Source organism: Geotrypetes seraphini, chromosome 5, assembly GCF_902459505.1.
Source record: "Geotrypetes seraphini chromosome 5, aGeoSer1.1, whole genome shotgun sequence".
In the NCBI taxonomy this organism is placed as follows: Eukaryota; Metazoa; Chordata; class Amphibia; order Gymnophiona; family Dermophiidae; genus Geotrypetes; species Geotrypetes seraphini.
In genome coordinates this window covers 250,205,642-250,230,021 of record NC_047088.1, presented here as the reverse complement: position 1 = coordinate 250,230,021, position 24,380 = coordinate 250,205,642, and the positions used below count along the sequence as shown (strand labels likewise).

At 45.4% G+C, this 24,380-nt stretch overlaps 1 protein-coding gene across 5 annotated transcripts in view; it reads right to left on the bottom strand.

Moving 5' to 3' along the window:
- Positions 1-937: 937 nt before the first annotated feature.
- SEMA5B (semaphorin 5B) overlaps positions 938-24,380 on the bottom strand; it is a 653,562-nt gene continuing 630,119 nt past the window's right edge. For 3 of the 5 annotated variants that reach the window (XM_033946987.1, XM_033946985.1, XM_033946984.1), the window contains one exon: positions 939-2,211. In XM_033946987.1, coding sequence (XP_033802878.1) covers positions 2,056-2,211 — 156 coding nt within the window. In that variant the 3' untranslated portion in view covers positions 939-2,055. Of the gene's footprint in view, positions 2,212-24,380 lie in introns of all 5 variants that reach the window. The other 2 variants (XM_033946982.1, XM_033946983.1) reach the window with 1 other exon arrangement.

The window sequence follows — 24,380 nt, the reverse complement described above, 5'->3', positions numbered from 1 at the left end:
CAATCTGTAACTTTCCCCTCTTCACTATTGTATTATATTTAGACTCATTGTACGATACTGTATCAGACTTATGTATGGTGTTGTCTTTAGACTTATTGTATTGTATTATATTTAGACTCGTTGTATTATATTGTACTGTGTTGTATACACTCATTGTATTGTATTGTATTGTATTGTATTGTTTTGTCTTGTATTGTATGTTGACTTATTGTATTGTATTGTGACCTTGTTATTCGCTGAATGTCCAGCCTTCTTACAGTGTGAACCGCCTAGAAGTCACCTGACTATGGCGGTATAGAAAAATAAAGTTATTATTATTATTATTATTATCATTAAGTCATTGAATGTGTTACTTTGATGTTTGAACAATAAAGATCTCCATATCATCAGACGTATTGGAGGACATATTTTCCAGTGCACATCTTTCTTATTTGGACAATTCCACTCTGGTATTCACGATAAGAAAGGTAACAAGGTCCAAAATAAACTCTGTAATAGGAATTGAAGTACGGGGAAAAAGATGGAGAAAATGTAATTCAAAGGGTCATAAGGATTTCATCTCGCTAAAGCGTCAAGACAGAATTTAAGGGACAAGCGAAGAGGATAGATTTTTTTTTTTTTTTTAGTTCAACAAACTTCTAAACACATGGGGCTTTTACGAAGGTGCGCTAGCATTTTTATCGCATGCTGCATTGCCATACGGGCTAACCTTGCGCTATGCGCCAAGAACTAATGCCAGCTCTATGGAGGCGTTAGCGTGTAGCGTGCGGGGCAATGAAGTACTCACTAAAACCGCTAGTGAACCTTCGTAAAAGGAGTCCATTGTATTGCCTTTTGGTCGACGACATACTGTTTGGGAAGACACATGACAACAATCCACGTTTGGACACTTGAACTCTACAGAAAAACTTGTTTTTATTAGTTTTAGTAGAATTTTTTTTTTTTGCCCTAAGAAATAGAAAATATACTGGCAAATAATGACTGAGCTGCATTCTTCAGTGGAATACTAATTGGAAGACGTGCAAATGTGCAGCAAATATTCTGGTACATTTTACTATGAAGGCATTTCTATAAAAAAATATTGACACCCCTCCCCCACCACACACAAAAAAAAACCTCTGAATTCCCCTTCTCTCTCTCTCTCTCTGTCAAGTAGTAAATAAAAAATATATTGGAAATAGCAAATATGGGCATTTACCCAGGGAACAGAGTGGCCATCAAAGTTTTATCTGCCTGAAGACAGCGTACACAAAGCAAGGGTCTGAATGAATGTCCTTAGAAGGATGCCACCATTCTCTGCATCTCGACTCTCTCCTCCATCGGTAAGAAGATTACATGGAAGATTTTGTAAATTGAGTCCACAGTTTGACTTTAGCTTTTCACCGTCTATGTAAATTTTATTTTGCCGTAGGTTCTAAATGCTTATAAAGGTTTCTTTGAGGTGAGTACTTAAGGAGCTTCTCTCGTTACCTTTGAAGCTGACCTAAATACTGCCCAAAAGAAAATATTTTAGGCTAATTTGCGCTAAGAGGAATTTTCAGGTTATATTGTGAATGCTCATTGAGAAGTAACTGTAGTGGAAATCTCAACTCAGAAATGTGATTGCAGTTGTGAAGGAGGACTGAAGTCCATAGTGGCCCAGCATGCAACACAGGCCATCTGTTTCATATTTTTGCTCGTTTGTTTATATTATGCGTTTTGATGTATAGTCTCAAGGCCAAGCGAAGTTTATGATTGTGTCCCTTGGAAAAATTTGACAGCAGATGTTTTTCACAGTATATTTTGCTTCAAGACAATTGCTGATCTTCTGACCATAAATATTCACAGTCACGTCAAAGTGCCTTCTCCATCTGGGTATCCAGAAAAGTCTGCAGAGAATAACCTCGGATCTGGCCATCCTCCTTAACTAACCAGTTGCGTGCATTCAAGGAATGCAACAGAAGAACTGGGTCCAGTGTACCATAGCAACAGCTCTTGATTTGGTCCACAAAACAACTGAGAGAAAAAAAAATGAATGACAGAAAATAATCCAGTGTTTATAGTACCTATAAATTCTCAGCTGTTAGTGAAGGTCCTTCCAGGAGAGGCCTCAGGCCTATAATCATATTTGTTCATTGTAGCAGGATAATACGTTGTAGTGTACACATTGGTCTGCTGTAAAGGGTAAAAGTTGGTCCTTTCATCCGGAATTAAATTGTTCTTATTAAGCGTCTGTAAAAAGGGGGGAAAATGTGGTTAATACAAATTTTTTTTACATATGTTTTTAAGCAGTGATTATCCATTTACTTACGCCTGTACCAGAAACTATCTTGTTTACTTCTGGTTTGCTACTTATAGTATCTTTTATCAGTTGAAAACAGCCACTATAGGCACAATTCTATAAGTGCATCCTTTTAGGTGTCCCAGTGCTGTGCAGTGAGAGCCCTATTACAGCATCTGGGTGCCCAAATTCTATTAAGCCATACTAACGTAACTCGGCATTGAGCATCTTACATTTATTTGCGTGCAGTTACACCAGCCATAGACCTAGTGTAACTGAGTGTACCCAAATGCAACAAGCACATAGGTCTCTTATAGTATTCTATGAGGGCCTGATTCTGTATAGGGTGCCTACATTAAGCACCTTAATCGAGGATGCCTAGTTGTGCCTAACTTCAGAATCCACACCCAACTTTTTTGAAAAAATTGGCTTAATTGGCATGGTAATTGACTACACCAGTTTTCGGCCAATCAAAAAAAAAATAAATTAAAATAACTAATTAAGAGTTCGGCACTGAACTCTTAAGATGCCTAGTGACACCTAATTGGAGGTGCCTTCCGATGCCTTATGACACCTACTGCTGGTAAATTAGGCCAAGTAAATCCTCTAGGACATTTAGCAATGCCGAAGTATGCCTAGGCGCCGTTAGATGGGATTCTATAAGCAGTGCCTAGTGGTTGATTGACAACCGTCCTGAGCAGCACCTACGATGTAGTTTATAGCATCTGGTCCTTAGGGGCTGATTTGACAAACAGCACTTTAAGTTAAGTGGCAGCATCCTTAAAATCTACTTAAGAACTCTTTTAAATAAAAAAAATGTAACCTCCTCACGAAGCAGCGCCATAATCACGGCTATGGAGGCACCTACGGCCAAAGCAGGCATGACCAACGACAGAAATGCCGTTAGGCGCCTCTGTAGATGTGATTCGCGCTAGAGGTAGGGACCGGAAATGTAGACCTTCAAAACCCTGGCCTACATTTCTGGCACCTCTTTCATGCAAGTCGCGATTCTGTAGACAGCGCTGCCACGCGACTGACATGCGCTCAGCGGTGCTTTTTTAGGCAGCCACTGATAATGGCGTCATTTGCAGAATCTGGCCCTGTGTGTCATGCATAACTGGGATGCACACCTACGTCCCCCGTGCATCACCCTTGCATTTTCAGGAAATGTCACTCACGTATGCTCTCACAGAACAGTGCTTACAAAGGTTTTAGAAACATAGAAACATGATGGCAGATAAAGGCCACATGGCCCATCCAGTCTTCCAATCCGCAGCATCCACTATCTCCTCCTCTCCCTATTGGCTAAGGCTCTTAACATTTGCATTTCCTCTTCCTACAGGTTAAAGTTCTTTACACCTGCATTGTTACATTACATTACATTACATTACGGATTTCTATTCCGCCTGTGCCTTGCGGTTCTAGGCGGATTACAATATAGAAAATATCTGGGACATTCCAGTAGAATTACATTTCAGGATAGGAGTAAGTTACAGGAACAGTGAAGAGTTATGATATTACAATTTCACAGAAGATATTACTTATTACAGAAGATAATACATATAGCAGAAGATAATGCATTTTGCAGAGGTAATACATGTCAACTCGATCAGTTAAGTCGGGTGTAGTGTAGAAGAGTTACAGTACATTCTTGATCACAGACAAAGAGATGATATGGATGAGTGATTCCGAAGTCGTTGAATGGGAACTCATTGGGCGGTGGTTAGAGTGATGGGAGATATTTTTTGAACAGTAGTGTTTTTATTTCTTTGCGGAACTCTTTTATGTCTGTTGTTTTGGTCAATAATTTAGAGATGTCAGAGTCTATTTTAGCTGCCTGTGTCCCCAGGAGGTTGTCATAGAGTTTCTTACGACAGGTACCGTTGAGTGGTGGATAAGTGAAGAGGTTCTGTGTTCTCCTTTTTCTTGGTGGGTGGTAGTAGTACAGAACTTTATGACTGTAGAAACATTGTAACATGATGGCAGATAAAGGCCAAATGGCCCATTCGCAGCATCCACTATCTCCTCCTCCATCTAAGAGATCCCACATGCCTATCCCAGGCTTTCTTGAATTCAGACACAGTCTCTGTCTGTATCTGCACTTCCTTTGAGCACCGTAATATCGAAATGCCCTTCACATGGATAATTGCCAGCTCAGTTTTTACCGTTGTCAAATTTTATCCATACAGATAAGCAAGTGATATATTTGCTGCCTGCCAGCCAATGCAAAACTATCTTTGAAATTCAGGACCAACCTTTTTCATCTCTAGTGATCTAACATTTGTATGTTATGATGTGAATGCCCTGTGCTTTTCTTTAGTAGAAAGGTCTTTAATGGGTGTCACTAGCACTAAATGGGTCGATATGTAAACCCTGTGTTGATCATTTCTTTAAAATGCCTGCTGTGGTGTTTAACCCTTTCAGGACCAAGGGACATATTTGTCCCATAACTTTAAAATCCTATACATTTTGATTGGGATAGTCTACAGTTCTAAATTTGATATGTACGGATTCCATATGATACTGCCTTTATGTAAACAAACTGGTTCCGACATTCATTCATTAGCGTCGTTGCCAGATTGACGAGAAGATTCACTTGCCACACTGTCCATAAGCCAGAGGTTTGATTTTTTTAAATAAAAATAATGATATTTCACCAAAAAAAAAAAAATCAATTTTTTGGCATCTGCAAGCCCTTTTTACCATAAAAATGTCGTCAAAACCACAAAAATTGGCCTACGATCCTTATGGTCCTGAAAGGGTTAAGCAATCCACAAATATTCAACACTGCCATCTGTAGAGGTGGAGACAATTTAAATTAAATGGCTTGCTTATATGGATAAAGGTGACTATTCTTCCTTTCGAAATAGTTGGATGGAACATCCTCACTCTATCATAACATAATATACCCCTCCCCCTTTTACAATGCCACGTTAAGTTTTTTTTTAAAATCACCAGTTGCAACGGTATTAGTTCCAATGCTCAAAGGAATTCTAGGAGCATCGGAACTAACACCGCCACAGCCGGCGATAAAAAATCCTAATGCAGCTTCGTAAAAGGGGATCATAGTTCCTTACACACTGCCATCTATGTCAATCAGAGCCTTGGGCCTCTCCCCGGATTCACTGAGGAGGGGGCATAAGGCTCTGATTGGTCCAGATGCCTAAGGCCCCTCCCATAGGAGGGTCCTTAAACAACCTGGGCCAATCAGAGCCTTAGGAGCCTGCCCAGTGCAGGGGAAGGCCTGCCATTTTGAAGAGGCAGGCCTGCTGGCCGGAGGGAGTAGGCATCTCTCTGACCTGGGGAGGACCTTCTGATAAGGGGGAAGGGTGGAGTTGTCGGAGGCACAGGGGGGGGAGAGGGCATCTCTCCTGCTGCCTGGGGGGTATTGCTTGGCAGTGGCAGGGGGTGGATATCCCTACCACTGTGGGGAGGTGGGGGAATTAGCAGTGTTGAGTGATTGTGCGACATAGCAGGAAAGAGTGGGCATCTCTCCCGCTGCTGGGGGAAGGAATGTCGGGGCGCTGGGAGGGAGTGGGCATCCCTCCTACCAATCTTTGATTTGGTTGGGTTATTTTGTGCATTTATTCTGCACATGTGCTCATCGCTATCACCAGAGATGGTCACGTGCAAATTTAGTGAACCTTCGCTATTCTCCGCCAACCTCATTTGCATGAGCATTTTTTTCAGAATGACTCGTTTTATTTTGAAATCGCTACAAGAACGGCTGTGACATCAGCCCATCAGTTTTTAACGCAAAGTTTGAGACTCTAGCCCTCATGGATTCTGTGGCTGGTTGCAGGGGGCCTGGCTGCTGTGAGGTAGGTCCCTCAGTGATCACCCCACTCCTGAAGAATGGCTTGGTGTTTGAGTTCTGGCACCTTTTGTGCTAGAAAAAAATGCACTGGTTACAAGAAAACATATTTAAAAGCAATCAACAAAAATTGAAAGACACATACAGTTTTAAGTGTTATGTTATGCTAATCAGGTTTTCTATTCCACCTCAATCCATTCAGTTCAAGGTCAGATTACATTACAAGAGCTTGGGTCAGTTACCCAGGAAGTTACAATGGACATACAACAGAGCTGCAAGTACAGTTATTAATAAAGTTAGGTTTTAGTTACAAATACATACCATGTTCCCCAAAAATAAGCCCTAGCAGGATTTTCGGGGTAGGTCTTAATATAAGCCCTACTCCTAAAATAAGCCCTAGTCCCGGGATTCACCAGCAGTTTTCCTTCCCTCCCATCCCTTGTGCAGCAGAACCTTTGAGCAAGCACTGCTCCCCCCACCACCGCAGCCGAATCTCCATCCTTCCTTCCCTCCCTCTATTTAGAACACCGCCGCGAGCCTTACTTACCTCCCTAAGCAGCGTCGGGCCGGCAGCATGCTAAACTGGCTGCTACAGCTTTGTCTGCTCGTGAATTCAGTCTGCCACATTACTGATGCCTAGGCAGACCGAATTCACGAGTGGACAAGGCCAAAGCAGCCTGTTTAGCGTGCTGCCGGCCCAACGCTGCATAGGGAGGTAAGTAAGGCTCGCGGCGGGTTTCCGATGGGAGGGTGGGAAAGATAGGGATTCGGCTGCGCGGCAGGTGTGGGTGCTGGGGGAGGGGGGCGGTGCTCGCTCAAGGGTCCTGCTGCACGAGGGATGGGAGCGAGGGAAGGGAAGCTGGGCATGGGTCCTGCTGCATGAGGGATGGGAGGGAGGGTAGGATAGAAGCTGCACATGTGGAGGAGAGAAAGGAAAGAGGCAGAATTGGGGTGAAGGAGAGGAAGGGAGAGATGATCATGTACATACCCTGAAAATAAGACCTAGTGCCTTTTTTGAGCCTAAAATTAATATAAGACACTGTCTTATTTTCAGGGAAACACGGTAGTTGCAGATTCAAGTAGATCATTATTGGCTCATTGTTATAACTCAGGACAGAACAAATCACTGATCCAGTATTCTTCAAGAATGATCTTATTCTACGTACACTAGATATGGATGCAAGCAAGCTTTAAATAGCTTTAAATTGTCCAATATCCAGATGTCCAATGGGAGTTTATTCCATTCAGTAGGACAAAGAACTGTCACCACCCAAGTCTTTGAAACAATTCTTGAAACAAAATCCTGGAGGGTTGGACGTTTTGGAGGATATGGTGGGACTTTTGATAGCATCAACATTAATGACTACCCTTGAGAGAAGCCACAATAGTAATAATGTTGCTAGATAAGCGACTCTCTTATTGATTTTTGCATTCAAATCCAGGCATCGTTTTTGCTGGTCTGATTTATATATTTTTATGATTTGACTATTATGTTTAATGGCACATTGCTGTGAGCACAAGTGAACACTTTAAGTTGTAGGGTGCTTGAAAAGGAGCCACATGAAAAATAGCTCTACAAGTGAGTCACCTATGTTGGGCAAAATATTCATTTGAGGGCTCTTTTCATTTTTTTCTCACATATTGTTTTTCTGACACCTGAATTGCCTGGCTTACATACCGATCTTTTTGAGTTTTGGTATCTGCGTACAGATTAGAGAATGACACGGGGAAAAAATTTGTACCCGTCCCCGCGAGTTTGGTCCCTGTCACCGTCCCGTCCCCACGAGCTCGGTCCCTGTCACTGCCCCGTCCCCGCAAACCTAGAGAGAAGAAAAATGTTCAGTAGAAGGAGTTAACCAAAGTGGATGGGATTGGGGAAGGTAGGTGGGGCGGTAAGGAGAAAAGGCAGGGGAGATTGATAGGGAAGAGTCAAAAGGGGATAGTGAGACAAATATTCCTCTTTCCCAGCGTCTTCTTCCCACTCTCTCTTTCCCATTTCCCAGCATCTTCTCTCCTCTCTCTCTTCCCCAGTTCCCTTCAGGCTGCTTCAGCGTCTTCTCCTCTCCACCCCCCCCAGCCCCCTTCGTGCGATCCAGCAGCTCCCTCCCGCCGGCCGTGCATCTCCCTCCCTCCCTTCCCCTTACCTTCCCTTTGTGGCGATTTCTATAAGGCTATGTGTTTTATTGCAGCCGGAGCCTTGAAGTCGCGTCACGTGAGGCTGCTAGAAAAGTCTCCTCTGATGCAACTGGAAACAGGAAGTTGTGTCAGAGGAAACCTTTCCAGCAGCTACACGCGACGCAACTTCAAGGCTCCGGCTGCAATAGAACACATAGCCTTATAGAAATCATCACGAAGGGAAGGTAAGGGGAAGGGAGGGAGATGCCCGGACGGTTGATGAAAGAGAGGGGGCTGCCAGACCGCACGCCCGTTCACGGCGCGTGCTCACTCCCTTAACTGCGGAGACAAGACCATTTACTGCTCCACAGGGCAGTGAATGGCCTTGTCCCCATACTCACGGTGACCTTTTTTTTTTGTCACCGTTTCGGGTAACAGCCACCGTGTCGGGGAGGTAGCAGGCACAAGCAGGCACCAGGAGAGAGCGTGGAGGAGGCTTAGGAGAGAGCGAGGAGGACACGAGGGAGGAACAGCAGGCAAAGGCAGGCAGAGTGGGGTAGCGGCGAGAGAAAGCTCCGCCCACCCCCTACGAGTCACCAGTAGCTTCGGAGCGCCCGGACTCCCCCTTAAAAGAAGGAGAACCGCGGCGCCAGGGCACTTGCTTCGGGCCGAGTCGGGGAGGTAGCAGGCACAAGCAGGCACCAGGAGAGAGCGTGGAGGAGGCTTAGGAGAGAGCGAGGAGGACACGAGGGAGGAACAGCAGGCAAAGGCAGGCAGAGTGGGGTAGCGGCGAGAGAAAGCTCCGCCCACCCCCCACGAGTCACCAGTAGCGTCGGAGCGCCCGGACTCCCCCTTAAAAGGAGGAGAACCGCGGCGCCAGGGCACTTGCTTCGGGCCGAGTCGGGGAGGTAGCAGGCACAAGCAGGCACCAGGAGAGAGCGTGGAGGAGGCTTAGGAGAGAGCGAGGAGGACACGAGGGAGGAACAGCAGGCAAAGGCAGGCAGAGTGGGGTAGCGGCGAGAGAAAGCTCCGCCCACCCCCCACGAGTCACCAGTAGCGTCGGAGTGCCCGGACTCCCCCTTAAAAGGAGGAGAACCGCGGCGCCAGGGCACTTGCTTCGGGCCGAGTCGGGGAGGTAGCAGGCACAAGCAGGCACCAGGAGAGAGCGTGGAGGAGGCTTAGGAGAGAGCGAGGAGGACACGAGGGAGGAACAGCAGGCAAAGGCAGGCAGAGTGGGGTAGCGGCGAGAGAAAGCTCCGCCCACCCCCCACGAGTCACCAGTAGCGTTGGAGCGCCCGGACTCCCCCTTAAAAGGGGGGGAGCCAACGGCACGCAGCCGTTCGGCGCGCAGCGAAGGCGAGCAGCAAAGGCGCTCGCCTTAGCGAGAGCGCCTTTGCGAAGGAGCCTTGTGAAGGAGCCAGGCGCCCAGCAGCTACATCTAAACCACAAACTGTAGGTATTTTCTTCTCTTACTCATTCTCTTTCTCTTCTTTTTCAGGTAGCTGCACGCCAGGCACCACTTTTACACCTCACACACACTGAGAGACTAAAGAAAGGAGAAGAAGAAATGGAGGCAGCAGGCACCCAGCGGAGCTTTCCAGTCTACTGCACAGAGTGTCATATGTACGACTACCTCCCCTCCGGGAGGCAGGCGTACATATGCAGTCGGTGTCAGGAACTGGAAAGCCTGAAGAATGAGGTCGGGAGACTGCAGGTCAAGGTCCAGGAGCTGGAGGGGCTCCGTGCTTTAGAAGAACCATGCTGGGCAACTGAGGACCCCACCAGAGACAGCCACATTGAGGAGCAAGTTAGGGAGCTCGAGAAATTCATCGAGGAGGCCTGCAGGATGGTGGGGGTACAGGATCACCAGCAAGTCGGACAGGACCCAACTGATGAAAGACAGAATCCACCAGATGGAGGACGGAATCCACCAGACGCTGGGGGAGAAGGACTTTGTGGAATACCCGAGCAGAGAGAGGAGGCCAAGACCCACCAGAACTCTGAGGGAGAAGTAGAGGACCATACCAAAGATACAGATTTAAGACCAAAAAGGAAACTGAAGAAGGGGAAATCTGCAGTCATAGTGGGTGACTCAATCCTGAGAGAAGTTGACAGTCACGTAGCAGGAGGGAGAGAGGACCGGCTAGTGACATGTCTCCCAGGGGCAAGAACGAAGGACATCACCGACAGAATCGAGAGGATCCTGGAAGGAGCGGAGACAGAGGAGACAGCGGTGATAATCCATGTTGGAACAAACGACGTCAGCAGAAGAAATTACAGCAGGACTACACTAACCGAGCAGTTCCAGACCCTGGGAAGGAAGTTGAAGCTGAGGACACGGAAGATAGCTTTCTCAGAGATCCTGCCAGTACCGAAGGCAGATGTAAGGAGGCAGACCGAGCTGCAAGCCATAAACGCATGGCTGAGGAGATGGTGCGAAGAGGAAGGCTTCCACTTTGTAAGGAACTGGTCAACTTTTTGGGGTAAGAATAAGCTCTACAGGAGGGACGGACTGCACCTGAGCACGACAGGAACAAGAATGCTGGCAAATAACGTCAAGAGCACAATAGACAAGGCTTTAAACTGAGGAGAGGGGGAAAGCTGACAGTCGATCTGGTGTCGACGCTTCGGGAAGGAATATCTAAGGAAGACACTGAAAGGGAAAAATGCAAAGTAGGCCTCCAAGGCAAGCGGGAAAATTGCGAAAAAGAACTCAAAGACGAACTACAGGAGTTCAAGGAACAAGTGAAATTAGAGAGCGAAAAGAAGGAAAAACAGCAGGAACTAAAAGGACATGCAGAAATGAGGAAGACAGCTGAGGACAAAGACATCACACCATGGGAAGGGGACGAACAAAATGGGACTCAGGGGCTGGCACCCCAAGAAGGGGACGACAAGAGAATCAACCCACAAGGAAGAACAACAGGGAAAGTAAAAAACCAAAACTTAAATTGCTTGTACGCCAATGCAAGGAGTCTAAGGACCAAAATGGGAGAGCTGGAAGTCATGGCCAACAAAGAGGACCTAGACATAATTGGAATCACAGAAACATGGTGGTCTGAGGACAACAAATGGGACATAGTACTACCAGGTTATAAACTCTATAGGAAAGACAGGACATGTAAAAAGGGAGGAGGAATAGCGCTATACATAAAGGACTCCATTCACTCGACCAGAATGGATACGGCAACAAGGGCAGAAGGTTTGGAATCGCTATGGGTTAAGTTACCAGGAAGAAAGGGAGCCGACACAAAATTGGGACTTTATTATCGCCCACCTGGACAGATGGAAACAAGTGACAATGACCTGGAAGCAGAATTGAGGCAGGAATGCAAAAGCGGAAGGGTGACGGTTATGGGAGACTTCAACCACCCTGGGATAGACTGGAGCATTGGACACTCCAGCAGCGCGAGGGAAACAAAGTTCCTGGAGGCTGTGAGGGATTGCTTCTTGGAGCAGCTGGTCCAGGAACCGACACGAGGAGATACCACTCTTGACCTAATCCTCAACGGTCTAGGGGGCCCCGCAAAGGAGGTGGTAGTAGTAGGGCCACTAGGAAACAGTGATCACAACATGATCCAGTACAAACTAGAAATGGGAACATCAAAAGTGAAGAGAACCACAGCGATGGCACTCAACTTCAGAAAAGGGAACTACGAAGCTATGAGGAAAATGGTGAGACATAAACTCAGAAACAGCTCACGGAAGATGGAGACCGTAGAGAAAGCCTGGTCCCTACTCAAGAACATGGTGCAAAAAGCACAAAACAAGTACATCCCCAGGTTTAGGAAAGGGCGCAAACAAAATCAAACAAAAAACAAGGTGTGGATAACAAAGGAAGTGAAGAAGGCGATAAGCGACAAGAAATCATCATTCAGAAAATGGAAAAAGGACCAAACTGAGGAAAACCGGAAGGAACACAAAAAACACCAGAAAGAGTGCCACCGAGTGGTTAGGGAAGCAAAAAGAGAATACGAAGAGAAGCTGGCTGGGGAGGCGAGAAACTTCAAACCGTTCTTTAGGTACGTGAAGGGGAGGCAACCGGCAAGGGAGGAAGTGGGACCGTTGGATGATGGAACCAGAAAGGGAGTGGTAAGAGAGGAAAAAGAGGTAGCAGACAGGTTAAACAAGTTTTTCTCGTCGGTCTTCACGAGCGAGGACACATCCAATGTACCAGAACCTGAGGAGATTATAAGTGGGGATCTAGATGAAAAGCTGGAGCGAATAGAAGTAAGCCATGAGGACGTCCTACGACAGATAGATAGATTAAAAAGCGACAAATCACCGGGCCCGGATGGAATCCACCCAAGGGTACTAAAAGAACTGAGAAAGGAAATAGCGGAAACACTCCAGCAAATATGTAATCTATCATTGAAAACTGGGGAGATCCCGGAGGACTGGAAAATAGCAAATGTCACGCCTATCTTTAAGAAAGGATCAAGAGGAGACCCGGGAAACTACAGGCCGGTGAGCTTGACTTCGGTTCTGGGTAAGATGATGGAAGCACTTATTAAGGACAGCATCTGCGAGCACATGGAAAAAAATGGGCAGCTGAGGGAGAGCCAACATGGCTTCTGCAAGGGAAGGTCTTGCCTCACAAACTTACTACATTTCTTTGAGGGAATAAACAGCCAGATAGACAAAGGGGAACCCATAGACATAATTTACCTCGACTTCCAAAAAGCTTTCGACAAGGTACCCCACGAACGGCTGCTTAGGAAGCTGTGGAACCACGGAGTGGAGGGGGATGTATACCGATGGATTAAACACTGGCTGGCGGGCAGAAAACAGAGGGTTGGAGTGAAGGGCCAATACTCAGACTGGCAACGGGTCACGAGCGGAGTTCCGCAGGGGTCGGTGTTGGGACCGCTCCTGTTCAATATATTTATAGACGATCTGGAGACAGGGACGAAATGTGAGGTTATCAAATTTGCAGATGACACCAAACTCTGCAGCAGGGTTAGAACCACGGAAGACTGTGAAAACCTGCAAAGGGACCTAACGAAGCTGGAAGAGTGGGCCAAAAAGTGGCAGATGCGTTTTAATATAGAGAAATGCAAGGTCATGCATGTTGGGAAAAAGAACCCGATGTTCAGCTATACAATGGGGGGAACATTGCTAGATGTAAGTACCATTGAAAGAGACCTGGGTGTGCTGGTGGATACAACAATGAAAGCATCAGCACAATGCGCGACAGCCTCAAAGAAAGCAAACAGAATGCTGGGTATCATCAAGAAGGGTATCACGACCAGGACAAAGGAAGTCATCATGCCACTGTACCGTGCAATGGTGCGCCCGCATCTGGAGTACTGTGTCCAGTATTGGTCGCCGTACCTCAAGAAGGACATAGCATTGCTTGAGGGGGTCCAGAGAAGAGCGACGAAAATGGTAAGAGGTATGGAAAACCTTTCATATGCCGACAGGCTAGAACAGCTGGGGCTGTTCTACCTGGAAAAGAGGAGACTTAGAGGAGACATGATACAAACTTTCAAGATCCTGAAAGGCATAGATAAGGTAGACAGGGACAGATTCTTCAGACTGTGGGGAACAACAAGTACAAGGGGGCACTCGGAGAAACTGAAAGGGGATAGGTTTAGAACCAATGCCAGGAAGTTCTTCTTCACCCAGAGAGTGGTGGACACATGGAACGCACTCCCGGAGGTTGTGGTGGGGCAGAAGACACTACAGGGATTCAAAGAAGGTTTGGATAAATTCTTGAAGGAAAAGGGGATTGAAGGATACAGATAGAAGTAAGGATAGGTTTTTTTTTTAGGGCAGGGAACACTTTGACAGGTCATGGACCTGATGGGCCGCCGCGGGTGCGGACCGCTGGGTGCGATGGACCTCTGGTCTGATCCCGGTGGAGGCAACTTCTTATGTTCTTATGTTCTTAATACAGATGACATTTCTGCCCCCCACTTCAAGATCATAATAATAATAATAATAACTTTATTCTTCTATACCGCCACAATCTTGCGACTTCTAGGCGGTTTACAATCAAGAGTGCTGGACATTCAGCGAAATACAATAAGTAGATATTCAGAGGAAATACAGAGATCAGAGACCTTAGGAGGCAATAGTATAGAAATACAATTTGCTGAGCGAAAATGTAATATGTACATTTTAGTAGGTAATGTCCGACAGGACCTGTTGGGGATAAATAGCAACGTAAAGTTACGATAAGATGAAGATAACAGATTATATTTATAACAGTGCTGTAAGTTCAGGTGGAATAGGGAGGGGGGAGGGAGAGGGAGAGCGGGTCAATTGTTTAGGTATTTCTGGAACAGGTATGCTTTTAGGCGTTTCCTGAATTCCCCGTATGTAGTGGGCGAAAGCAGTTGGTCTAGAAGACTCTAGGTCTTTGTCCCATAGGACTGCTTGGTGAGAGAGAAGGTGTTCGTGGTGTTTTTTTCATTTTGCAGCCTCTAACTGGAGGGGAAATGAGTTTTGGGTATGTGTTTCTCTTGAGTTTGTTATTAGAAAATGTGAAAAGGTCCGTTATGTACTTGGGGGTCAGGCCGTATAGTATTTTGAAGCAGAGGCAGGCAAATTTAAACCTTACTCGAGCTTCCGTTGGTAGCCAGTGCAGCTGCCGATAGTAGGGTGTCACGTGGTCGAATTTCTTCAGCCCGAAGATAAGTCTGACCGCAGCATTTTGCATTATTTGGAGACGTGACGTCTCATATTCTTTTGTGAGATTGCTAGATAGGTGATGTTGCAGTAGTCAAGCTGACTCAGTATGAGGGATTGCACTAGGATTCTGAATGTTGACGTATTGAAGTATGATTTAATGGTTCTGAGTTTCCAGAGAGTAAGGAAACCTTTTCTGAATAGGGAATCCACTTGTTCCTTCATTGTTAGGCATTGGTCTAGAATAACACCTAGTATTTTCATGGTGGGCTGAATAGGGTAGTTGAGTTTATTGATGCATAGTGGGGTTTTATTGTCAAGCAGGTGAGGGGAGGCAATGAAGAATTTTGTTTTTTCATAGAGACTAGAGAGCTTTAATAAGCATTAAATAGTAGCAGAGGTTTGAGGTAATGATCCCCCCCAATCAATCCAACGAGGCTAGAAAGCTTTCCCTTCCAAAGAACACTTGAAATCTGTGACTCAGATACGAACAGATGGATATTCAGCTAACCTTGGGGCTCTTTTACTAATGTGTCCCAACTTTATGGAATGCCCTACCACAACAACTTAGAGAAGAACAACATTTAGATAAATTCAAAACCAACTTGAAGACGTTCTTATTTCGTGACGCCTTTGCCTGTCTTTAAAGCCACCTTCCTATACTTCTCTTCTTCTTCTCTATTTCTCTCCTCTTGGTTTTTTTTTCTTTTTTTTTTTTTTTTTCTCTCCTTCACTTCGCTGATTCCAATTTATTTAACCAACAGCTTTAAAAAAGCAACCCTTTCCAATATGTTTTTCCCCATTCCCACTTTCTCCCTTTCTTCTCCAAAACATGTAACTTTCCCCCTCCTTTCCCTCTTATCCTCACTTTCATGTTAGTCAAGTTATGTTCTTAATGTTCACCCATCGGCTTTTTATATTTATGACTCTTTTCTCTTTTTATAATTTTATTGTAAACCGGCCAGATACCTGTTGTATTGTGGGACTTTCCAGTGCGCTAAACCCAGATTTCATGCAGCACTGACGGGTGCAGATCATGTGTGAGAGCACGTACTGACTCCTAATTAGGAGACGCTAATTGCTGAATATCACCATTAATTCTGTATTATTCAGTTAGCATGCAATAATCATAATACACCAGCTGGATAACGCAGGAGCACTCTTTTTCTGCCTATGACATAGGCAGCGGATCACTATTCTTGTTTGGGAGGGGCAAAAGCTCTGCCCCAGACCCGCCCAAGATCCAAAAACGATAAAAAGTAAATTAAACCCAAATCCCAAGAAGCCACACCTTCCACGTAGTACACCACCGAAGAAATAGAAAGATCCATTTCCTCCTAGACTGTGCAAAATATAAAGATCACACCTGCCTGGGATGGTGTTAGACCAAGGAGTGCGATTAGGGCAACTTTCCCATGGTTAGAGAGAGCCCTAAGCCTGCTGGAAGCTGAAGATCGCCAGCATAAATATCAATAGGAGAATCTTAAGTAAGTTTATCTTAGTAGTTTACAACTCACAGACCTCAGTGGTATCATCTGTATGCCACTAAACTTTTAGATCATACAGAATATCGATACCCCTAATTGTCATTGGTCTCTTATAGTCATTTTATATAGTTTTAAATATTTTTAAATTATTTCAATAAATATATTAAAGTGATATACTCATCTTATACTACGCGGGTGGGGGTAAGTACTCTGACGTAGTCCTACGTTTCGCCCCTAAGGGCTGTATCAAGGAAATCCCCTTCAATTCAAACAGCTCATGCTCCCCGCGCTATAAGATTGATTCAGGAAGCTGAAGATGGCATGGGCTGGTAGTCGGCTTTGGGGTTCCCTCCCAAATTTCTGCCCTGGGACCTAGCCATGTCTAATACCGGCACTGGCGGCTAGTGAGTCCCACATATGAGAATAGGCTGCCTGCTTGTCCTGGGATAAAGCACAGTTACTTACCTGTAACGGGTGTTATCCGAGGACAGCAGGCAGATATTCTCACAATCCCGCCCACCTCCCCTACTTGGCTTCTTAGCTTTGTTACTCAACCGGATGTCCAAGAAGCCCAGGGCAGTTATAAAGGGGCTGACGCACGCACGGTTCAGGCGACCTCAAGGATTTAAAGTGACAGATCACTCTTTCACTATCTGCACTGGGGCTCTGTGGGTGACGTCACCCACGCATGTGAGAATATCTGCCTGCTGTCCTCGGATAACACCCGTTACATGGCAGCTACAAGTTTTTCCTTTACATCTTGGATAAAGTGGAGTGGTGGCTGTGTTAGTGTACTTTTACATGTAATGAATGGAAATGAAACAAAAGATAAAGATGACACCTTTTTATTGGGCCAACTTAGTACATTTTTTGATGATTTCAAAGGGCATTAACGCAGTTAGTGGAATGAAAATTGCCATTAACTGGGTAAGTTTTGGGTTTGTGTCATTCCCTGATCACCCAGGCTGATGGTGTAGTAAGGGGCAGTATGTGTGTGTGTTGGGGGGGGGGGTTTGCCCTGGGCACCAGCACCTCTCCACCCCCCGGCGTGTTTGAGGAGAATATTCCACCTGCTGCTCGTGCCAGCCTCAGCTCCCTTCTGACATTGCTGTCCGGTCAAGGGACCAAGATGTGATGTCGGAACGGAGCCAAGGCCAGTGCGAGCAGCAGGTGGAAGATTCTGCTTGCACTGGCAAACATTTCAAGAGGTATGCAAGGGGAGGGGAGGGGCAGTAAAGCGGGATGTACTCAAGGGGCCTGGAGGGCACATGGTGCATTGATGCCAGGAGTCACCGCCCCAGGTCCCAACCTCACCAGCTACGCCACTGACCTCGGCACTAATTGGATAGTGCTAGGATGGTCTGTGTTGATGTTCAGTAGCACTGAATGGTTAAATATCATAGGCAGAACGGGCTAGTGGAATATAAAGTAACCAGGTATGAGCCTTCCTAAGTGATGGAGAGGAAAACGGTGACAGAGTTCACAAAAGCATGGGATGAGCACAGGGGGATCTCTAATCAGAAAATAAAGGGTATACAGTAAAAGAGAGAGAGAGATAAACAGAGAGAAAGAGAGAAAAAGAGAAAGAGAGAAAAAGAGAGAGATAAAAAGAGAGAGAGAAAGAAAAAGAGAGAGAGAGAGAGAGAGAAAGAGAGAGAGAGAGACAGAGAAAGAAAGAGAAAGAGAGAAAAAGAGAGAGAAAGAGAGAGAGAGACAGAAAGAAAGAGAGAGACAGAAAGAAAGAGAGAGAAAGAGAAAAATAAAGAGAGAGAGAAAAGAGAAAAAGAGAGACAGACAGATAGAAAAAGAGAGAGAGAGAAAGAAAAAGAAAGAAAGAGAAAAGAGAGAGAGAGAGAGATATATTAATTAAAAGTTGAGTGTAGAAATATTTTTTTCCGATTTATTAAAAATGTACTTCTTAGTAGCTTCATTACACTCCCCTGGTCCTTATATTTTGGGAAAGAAAACTCAGTAATTTATTAAATAGATCTGTATCATGTCTCCTCCTCAGCCGTCTCTTCTCCAAGCTGAAAAGCTCTAACTTCTTTAGCCTTTCCTCATAAGAAAGCTGTCCCATCCCCTTTATCATTTTGGATGGCCTTCTGTATACCCTTTTCTAATTCTGCTCTATCTTTTCTGAGAATTGCACATTATAATAGTCTCCGCTTTGTTCTCTGTTTCTTTCCTAATAATTCCTATTTGCTTTCTTAGCTGCTGCTGCACAGTAAGCAGATAAGTCTCAATGTATCATCCATAGATCACTTTAATGCTACTTAATTCAGAAACATAAATAGGGAATAGAAATGCAAGGATCAAACCTCACCTATCTTACCACTTTCTTTTCTAGGACAACTGCAGTAACTGCAAAGCGCAGTCAGCACCGTGCACTTCACCTCTGCTTTCAGATTCATCTATCTATCACAAAGCATGATGGAAGATCTTTTCTGCAGAAAGCATGTCAGCAAAATGCTTTAATGTGGCCAGAACCCATTAATCAAAGTCATGCTCAAGAGTAAATGTATATTGATAAGGAAAAATCAGGATGTTGTGAGATAGATGTCAAAGATATAATATAAAATATATCGTATTAACTGTCATTTAATCTTGTGGCAGTGGGAAACTGGATTTTCCGAACCTCCTGGAAGTATACAGGCAACTAAACTGTTTTATTAAACATTGGGGGTGCCACCCTGGGATGCGCTTAGCTATAATTCTCTAATGGCTAATTCATTACAGAATACTAGCTGAAAGCGGCTTTGGCACGCAGACACATGGAGGGGCATTTTCAAAGCAAGCACATACCCCTAGCTCAGCAAACTACAGCCCGCGGGCCATATCCAGCCTGTTTAGTTTTTTAATCCGTCCTGCCGACCATCTGAACCCCACCGATCGCGAGCCCTACATACCTCCCTCTAGAACAGCGTCGGGCCAGCAGCACTCTAAACAGGCTACTTCGCGGCCTTCTCTCGCCTGGGAATTCCCTCTTCTGCATCACTGATGATGTAATCAGTAACGGCACACGGAAGGCCCTGACGAGAAAAGGCCGTGAATCAGCCTGTTTAGAGTGCTGTCGGCCTGATGCTGCTCTGGAGGGAGGTATGTAGGGTTCATGGTCGGTGGGGTTCAGTTGGGAGGGAAGGATGGAGAGTCAGCGGGGGTTCAGCTGCACGGCGGGGGCGGGTGCTCAAGGGTTCTGCTGAATGAGGGATGGGAGGGAGGGAAGGATAGAAGCTGGGCAAGGGTTCTGCTGCATGAGGGATGGGAGGGAAGAAGGGAAGGATAGAAGCTGGGCAAGGGTTTTGCTGCACAGGGGGATTGGAGGAATAGAAATATGCTCTTGGTCCGGCCCCTCTGTCAAATTTAAGAACCCATCGTGGCCCACAAGTCAAAAAGTTTACCCACCCCTGCCCTAGCTGCTAGATTATTTAGAATACAAAATTGAGAATTTTCCTGCTATGAGCTATCTATTTAGAGCTCCCATAACTACAGAAATTTGATGTATGCTAGCTGTGGGCAACTAAAACAAGGAGAAAGTCCAACCTTAGTCTGCAGAAAAAACCAACCAGGAGAAACAAACAAAACTGCAGACTATGTACAAGATGCAGGCAAAATTTATTGTACCAAAGTTAAAATGCAAAAAATCATAATAAATAAATATAATAAAACCCTTTTACCAATCAAGGGACCCGACACGGTCCGTGTTTCGGACAAACCTTCGTCAGGGGTCCATGGTAAAAAAGGGTCTAAAACATACCATAAAAATTTTTTGAAGATAACAACAAAATGCCTGTATGTTGAGTTCGCCGAAAATCGCTGATATAAGTAAAGCGTCTCAAAGTTTTTATTGCTTCTTTGAGACGCTTTACTTTTGTCAGCGATTCTCGGCGAACTCAACATACAGGCATTTTGTTGTTATCTTCAAAAAATTTTTATGGTATGTTTTAGACCCTTTTTTACCATGGACCCCTGACGAAAGTTTGTCCGAAACACGGACCGTGTCGGGTCCCTTGATTGGTAAAAGGGTTTTATTATATTTATTTATTATGATTTTTTGCATTTTAACTTTGGTACAATAAATTTTGCCTGCATCTTGTACATAGTCTGCAGTTTTGTTTGTATGCTAGCTGTGACCATGTTCTTTCAAGTTTATCAGGCTTCTATGACTAGACTGGAATTGACATATTGGTCCTTATTTTAGAAGCTCTATGTTTGGGACACCTAAAATCCAGCATTTAGACATCCACATTGTATGGACACATTGTACATCCAAATCCTGATTTGATAGAGTTGGAATGGACATCTAGCTCCAGTTTCAGAAGGGAAAGGGACATATGTGTTCAGACAGATGGACCTGACACCTGGCTTGTCCAGGTTACACAAAGGTGCTCCAATTAACCAGTTCTCTATAATATCCTAGGAGTTTATCTTGGGTAGACTGGGTGGACCATGCAGGTGGAACTTAAGCAACAGCATGTCAATGCAACTGGGAATTAACGTATTCTCCTGCTTCATAAAGGCCGTCCAAGTCTTTTTCTAGCTCATCACCTTATTCATTTACAGGCAGTCCCCAGGTTAAGAATGAGTTCCTTTTTTTAAAAACCGTTCTTAAGTTGAATTTGTATGCAACTCGGATCCTGTACAGTACACAGTCTATAAAAACATTAAAGAAACAGTCTTCAATCAAACTACTGTAGTTTAAATAGAAAGAAAAGATAGGAGGCTTACACTTACTTTTGTTCTTCGTCCATCTTACTGTTCCCTCTCCACCACATCCAACATTTCTCTTTCTCATCTATCTTTTCCCCTCGCATGTGTGCCTCACTCCTCTCCCATCACCATGTCCAATATTTCTTTCTCCCTCCCTATGCCCAACAATTCTCTCTTTCTATTCCCTCCCCATCTCAGCATCTCTTTCCCTCACTCCCTCCATTGTTCCATCCTATCTCTCAAGTTCATGCTTCCTCCCTCCTTTCTTTCTTTCTTCCATCCTTTGTTTAAAGTTTGTGCTCTCTCCCTTCCTTCTGTGTCCCAACACGACCCTGCTTCTCTCTTCCTGTGCCAACACGCTCCTTCATCCTCCCTTCCTGTCCAAATATGACCCTCCTCCTCCCTTCTGTGTCCAAACGTGCCCCTCGTCATCTTTCCCTCCATTCTGCATCCCAAATTCTTGCTTCCTAGAATGGCAGGACTTACTCCCAGGCAATGCCTTGGGTTTACGATTCTGAACACTGACCATAAAGTCATCCAGACCCTGACCGAACAGGAGATGACCCTTGGAGGGCAACCGGCTCAATGTAGCTTGAGAAGATGAACCACCAGACCAATGTCGGATCCAGAGCATTCTGCGAGCAAAAACAGAATAGGCGCCAAGCTTGGTGAAAACTTTCAAGATGTCATACAAGGCATCAGCCATGTGATCCACTCCAGAGATGAGAAAATCCAAATAATGAAGCACCACAGTGTCAGGAGCAAGGTGCAGCTTGGAATGGCATGCCTGAGCCACGAAAGAAGAGACCAACGCCACTTTAACACTAGCTGTGGCCGAATCAGACAGATGCTTAATGATGAAATCCACACGTCGGTCCTAGACATCCTTCAGGACCCTTCCCCCCCCCCCCCCCCCCTGTTGTTGAGGAGGGATGTGCACTTGGTGACCATTGCCACCGAAGAATCCACCAGTAAAGCACTGGTTAAAGCCATCTGCCATGGGATAAAACCACGCCATGACTCGAACACATTTCAAGGGACCCTCAGGAGTCTCCCAGATATCTGTAAGAATCTGAACAATGTTACGATGATCAGGAAAAGAGGCAGATTGTGGCCTCTGGTCATACATGAGGGAACATTCAGCAGTGACCGGCTATTCCATCTGCAGCTTCAATTCCTGCAGAGATTCAGAGATTAAATACCACAAGATGCACAGGTTTAAAGAATCTGCGCAAAGTGGGGTCCTCCCCCATAATCACAGGCTCTGAACAGGTCCAGATCCTGGAGAACCACCAGATTCGCCACGTCCGTGGGTGTCACAGAGCTGCCCTGCAAAAGCAGAGGAATGAAAAAAGTGTCTGGTGCAACTGTGGGCACAACTGACTTACTCTCCGGTACCCCCACAGGAAGGCAAGAAGAAAGACCCTGGTCACTCAGAGCAGGGGTCCCTGTGACCAGCACAGAAACCGGTGGAAGGGAAACAGGCAGAGACCTTTTAACTAAGTATGCCTGATAAAGCACATTCAAAAATTCTGCAGGAGCTGACTTCTGCCCTCAGATTTGTAATGCTTGGAAGATTTCTGAGGGTTTTTGCCGGAGCTGTGCTTGCGTTTCACCAAAATGTCACCAACGCACTCCCTAGGGGCCCCTGATGCCATTTTCATGGGTGTTGGGGCAGAAAGTGCTTGAAGATCCTCCCTGGATGTAGAAGGCACCACATCTGGGCAAATCTCACCCCTTTTGCAGGCCACAGCACATGTAGAACACGGCTGCACATCCGACAGCCATCCACCGCAAATGAGGCATGAATCCATCCCATCCTGACATGGGGAGATCATATATGAGGTTTTCTTGAAAAACTGAAGCTGGGAACTATGAAAAATAACTTTAAATTCAAATCGGGAAAAATTCAAGATGGCCACCACAGGTGCCGATTGTGATTAAAAAATAGCCCGGGAAAATCACAGGAACCCCCAAAACAGTGATTTTGGGATTTTAGAGGTGAGGAGGGGTAGGGCATGCAGGGAAGCCACCCAAAACACCCTTTTTAACCCCCCCCCCCCCAAATCGCTGATATAGGCTTACTCATTGTGACATGTGCTGAATGAAAGAAACTGCAGGCAGAGCTGAAACAGTTCACAAGTGAACTTAGAAACTGGATTTTCAAGTCTTCTGACTGCCCCACCAGCCTGACCATCACGGCCGGAGACCTCTGTCACCCTTGGATACATTGAAGAAATGCCTGGTGGAGGAACACAGTCTGACTCTGATCCCAGTTGCACCTCCATGGAACCGCTCAACCTGTACTCTACACACTAGTGGATGAATCTGGGGTGAGCAAGCTCCCAAGGGAATGGTTCCTGAGCCCTGATCCGATGTGCAGGCTGTCCAGGGGGCTTACAGCCAAGCAGGGAAACCTCCCAGAAGCAGGTGTTCTCCAAGAGTCTGCGATCTCTCGCAGTCAAGGATGTCCCCGCAAGGAACCTCCACAGCACAAGGGCAAAAACCGCGAATGAAAAATACTGAAATACCATGAAATTAAAACATGAGCAGAAAAGATAAGCTCCTACAGCCTAGCTTGTAGGAAGAAAGACTTGTGAGCAGGAGAGCATGCTCAGTGATGAGGTATGAAGGGGAGGGGGTAAAAGCCTATGAAGTTTGAGGTTTCTGACAGATCCTTGCGGGGTAGAAGGAAATAACCCGCTGGTCCCGGAATAAATTGGAATTGTACAAGAATGTACATTTCTTTGTAATCATTTGGTCATGGGCAGGAGAGTTAGGTGAAGAGGTATGTTTTCATTGCTTTCCTAAAGTTGATCTGATCTGCCTAACCATCCTCCACTAACTGTAACCCCTACCTGGGCACCCTGTTTGTCTGTCTTGATCGATTAGATTGTAAGCTCGTTCGAGCAGGGACTGTCTCCTTCATGACTCTGTACAGTGCTGAGTATGTCTGATAGCGCTCTAGAAATAATTAATAGTAGTAGCAATTCTTAACTGTATGGAAATGCTATCACATAAAGCTATACCTTAACCAAGAGAGAGCCAATTAGGTTCATGTATACTAAGTGAGTATATGCATGCCGTACTCAAATGCTAATTCCAGAAAGGTCTACAGATAGATTGCAGAAAAGTCCAACGCTCTTGTCAATGCTTGTAGAATGCTTGTAAAATTTTATAATAGATATTTCCCATTTGTTAAAATAAATTTCTTTACATAAAGCATCATTTGCAAAGATTCATAGACAAAACCGCCGAAGACAAACTGAGCGCAAGACGGAAGCGCGTGCCGAAGAAAAAGAGTGTTTTTAGGGGCTCCGATGGGGGATTTTGTTGGGGAACCCCCCCACACTTTACTTAATAC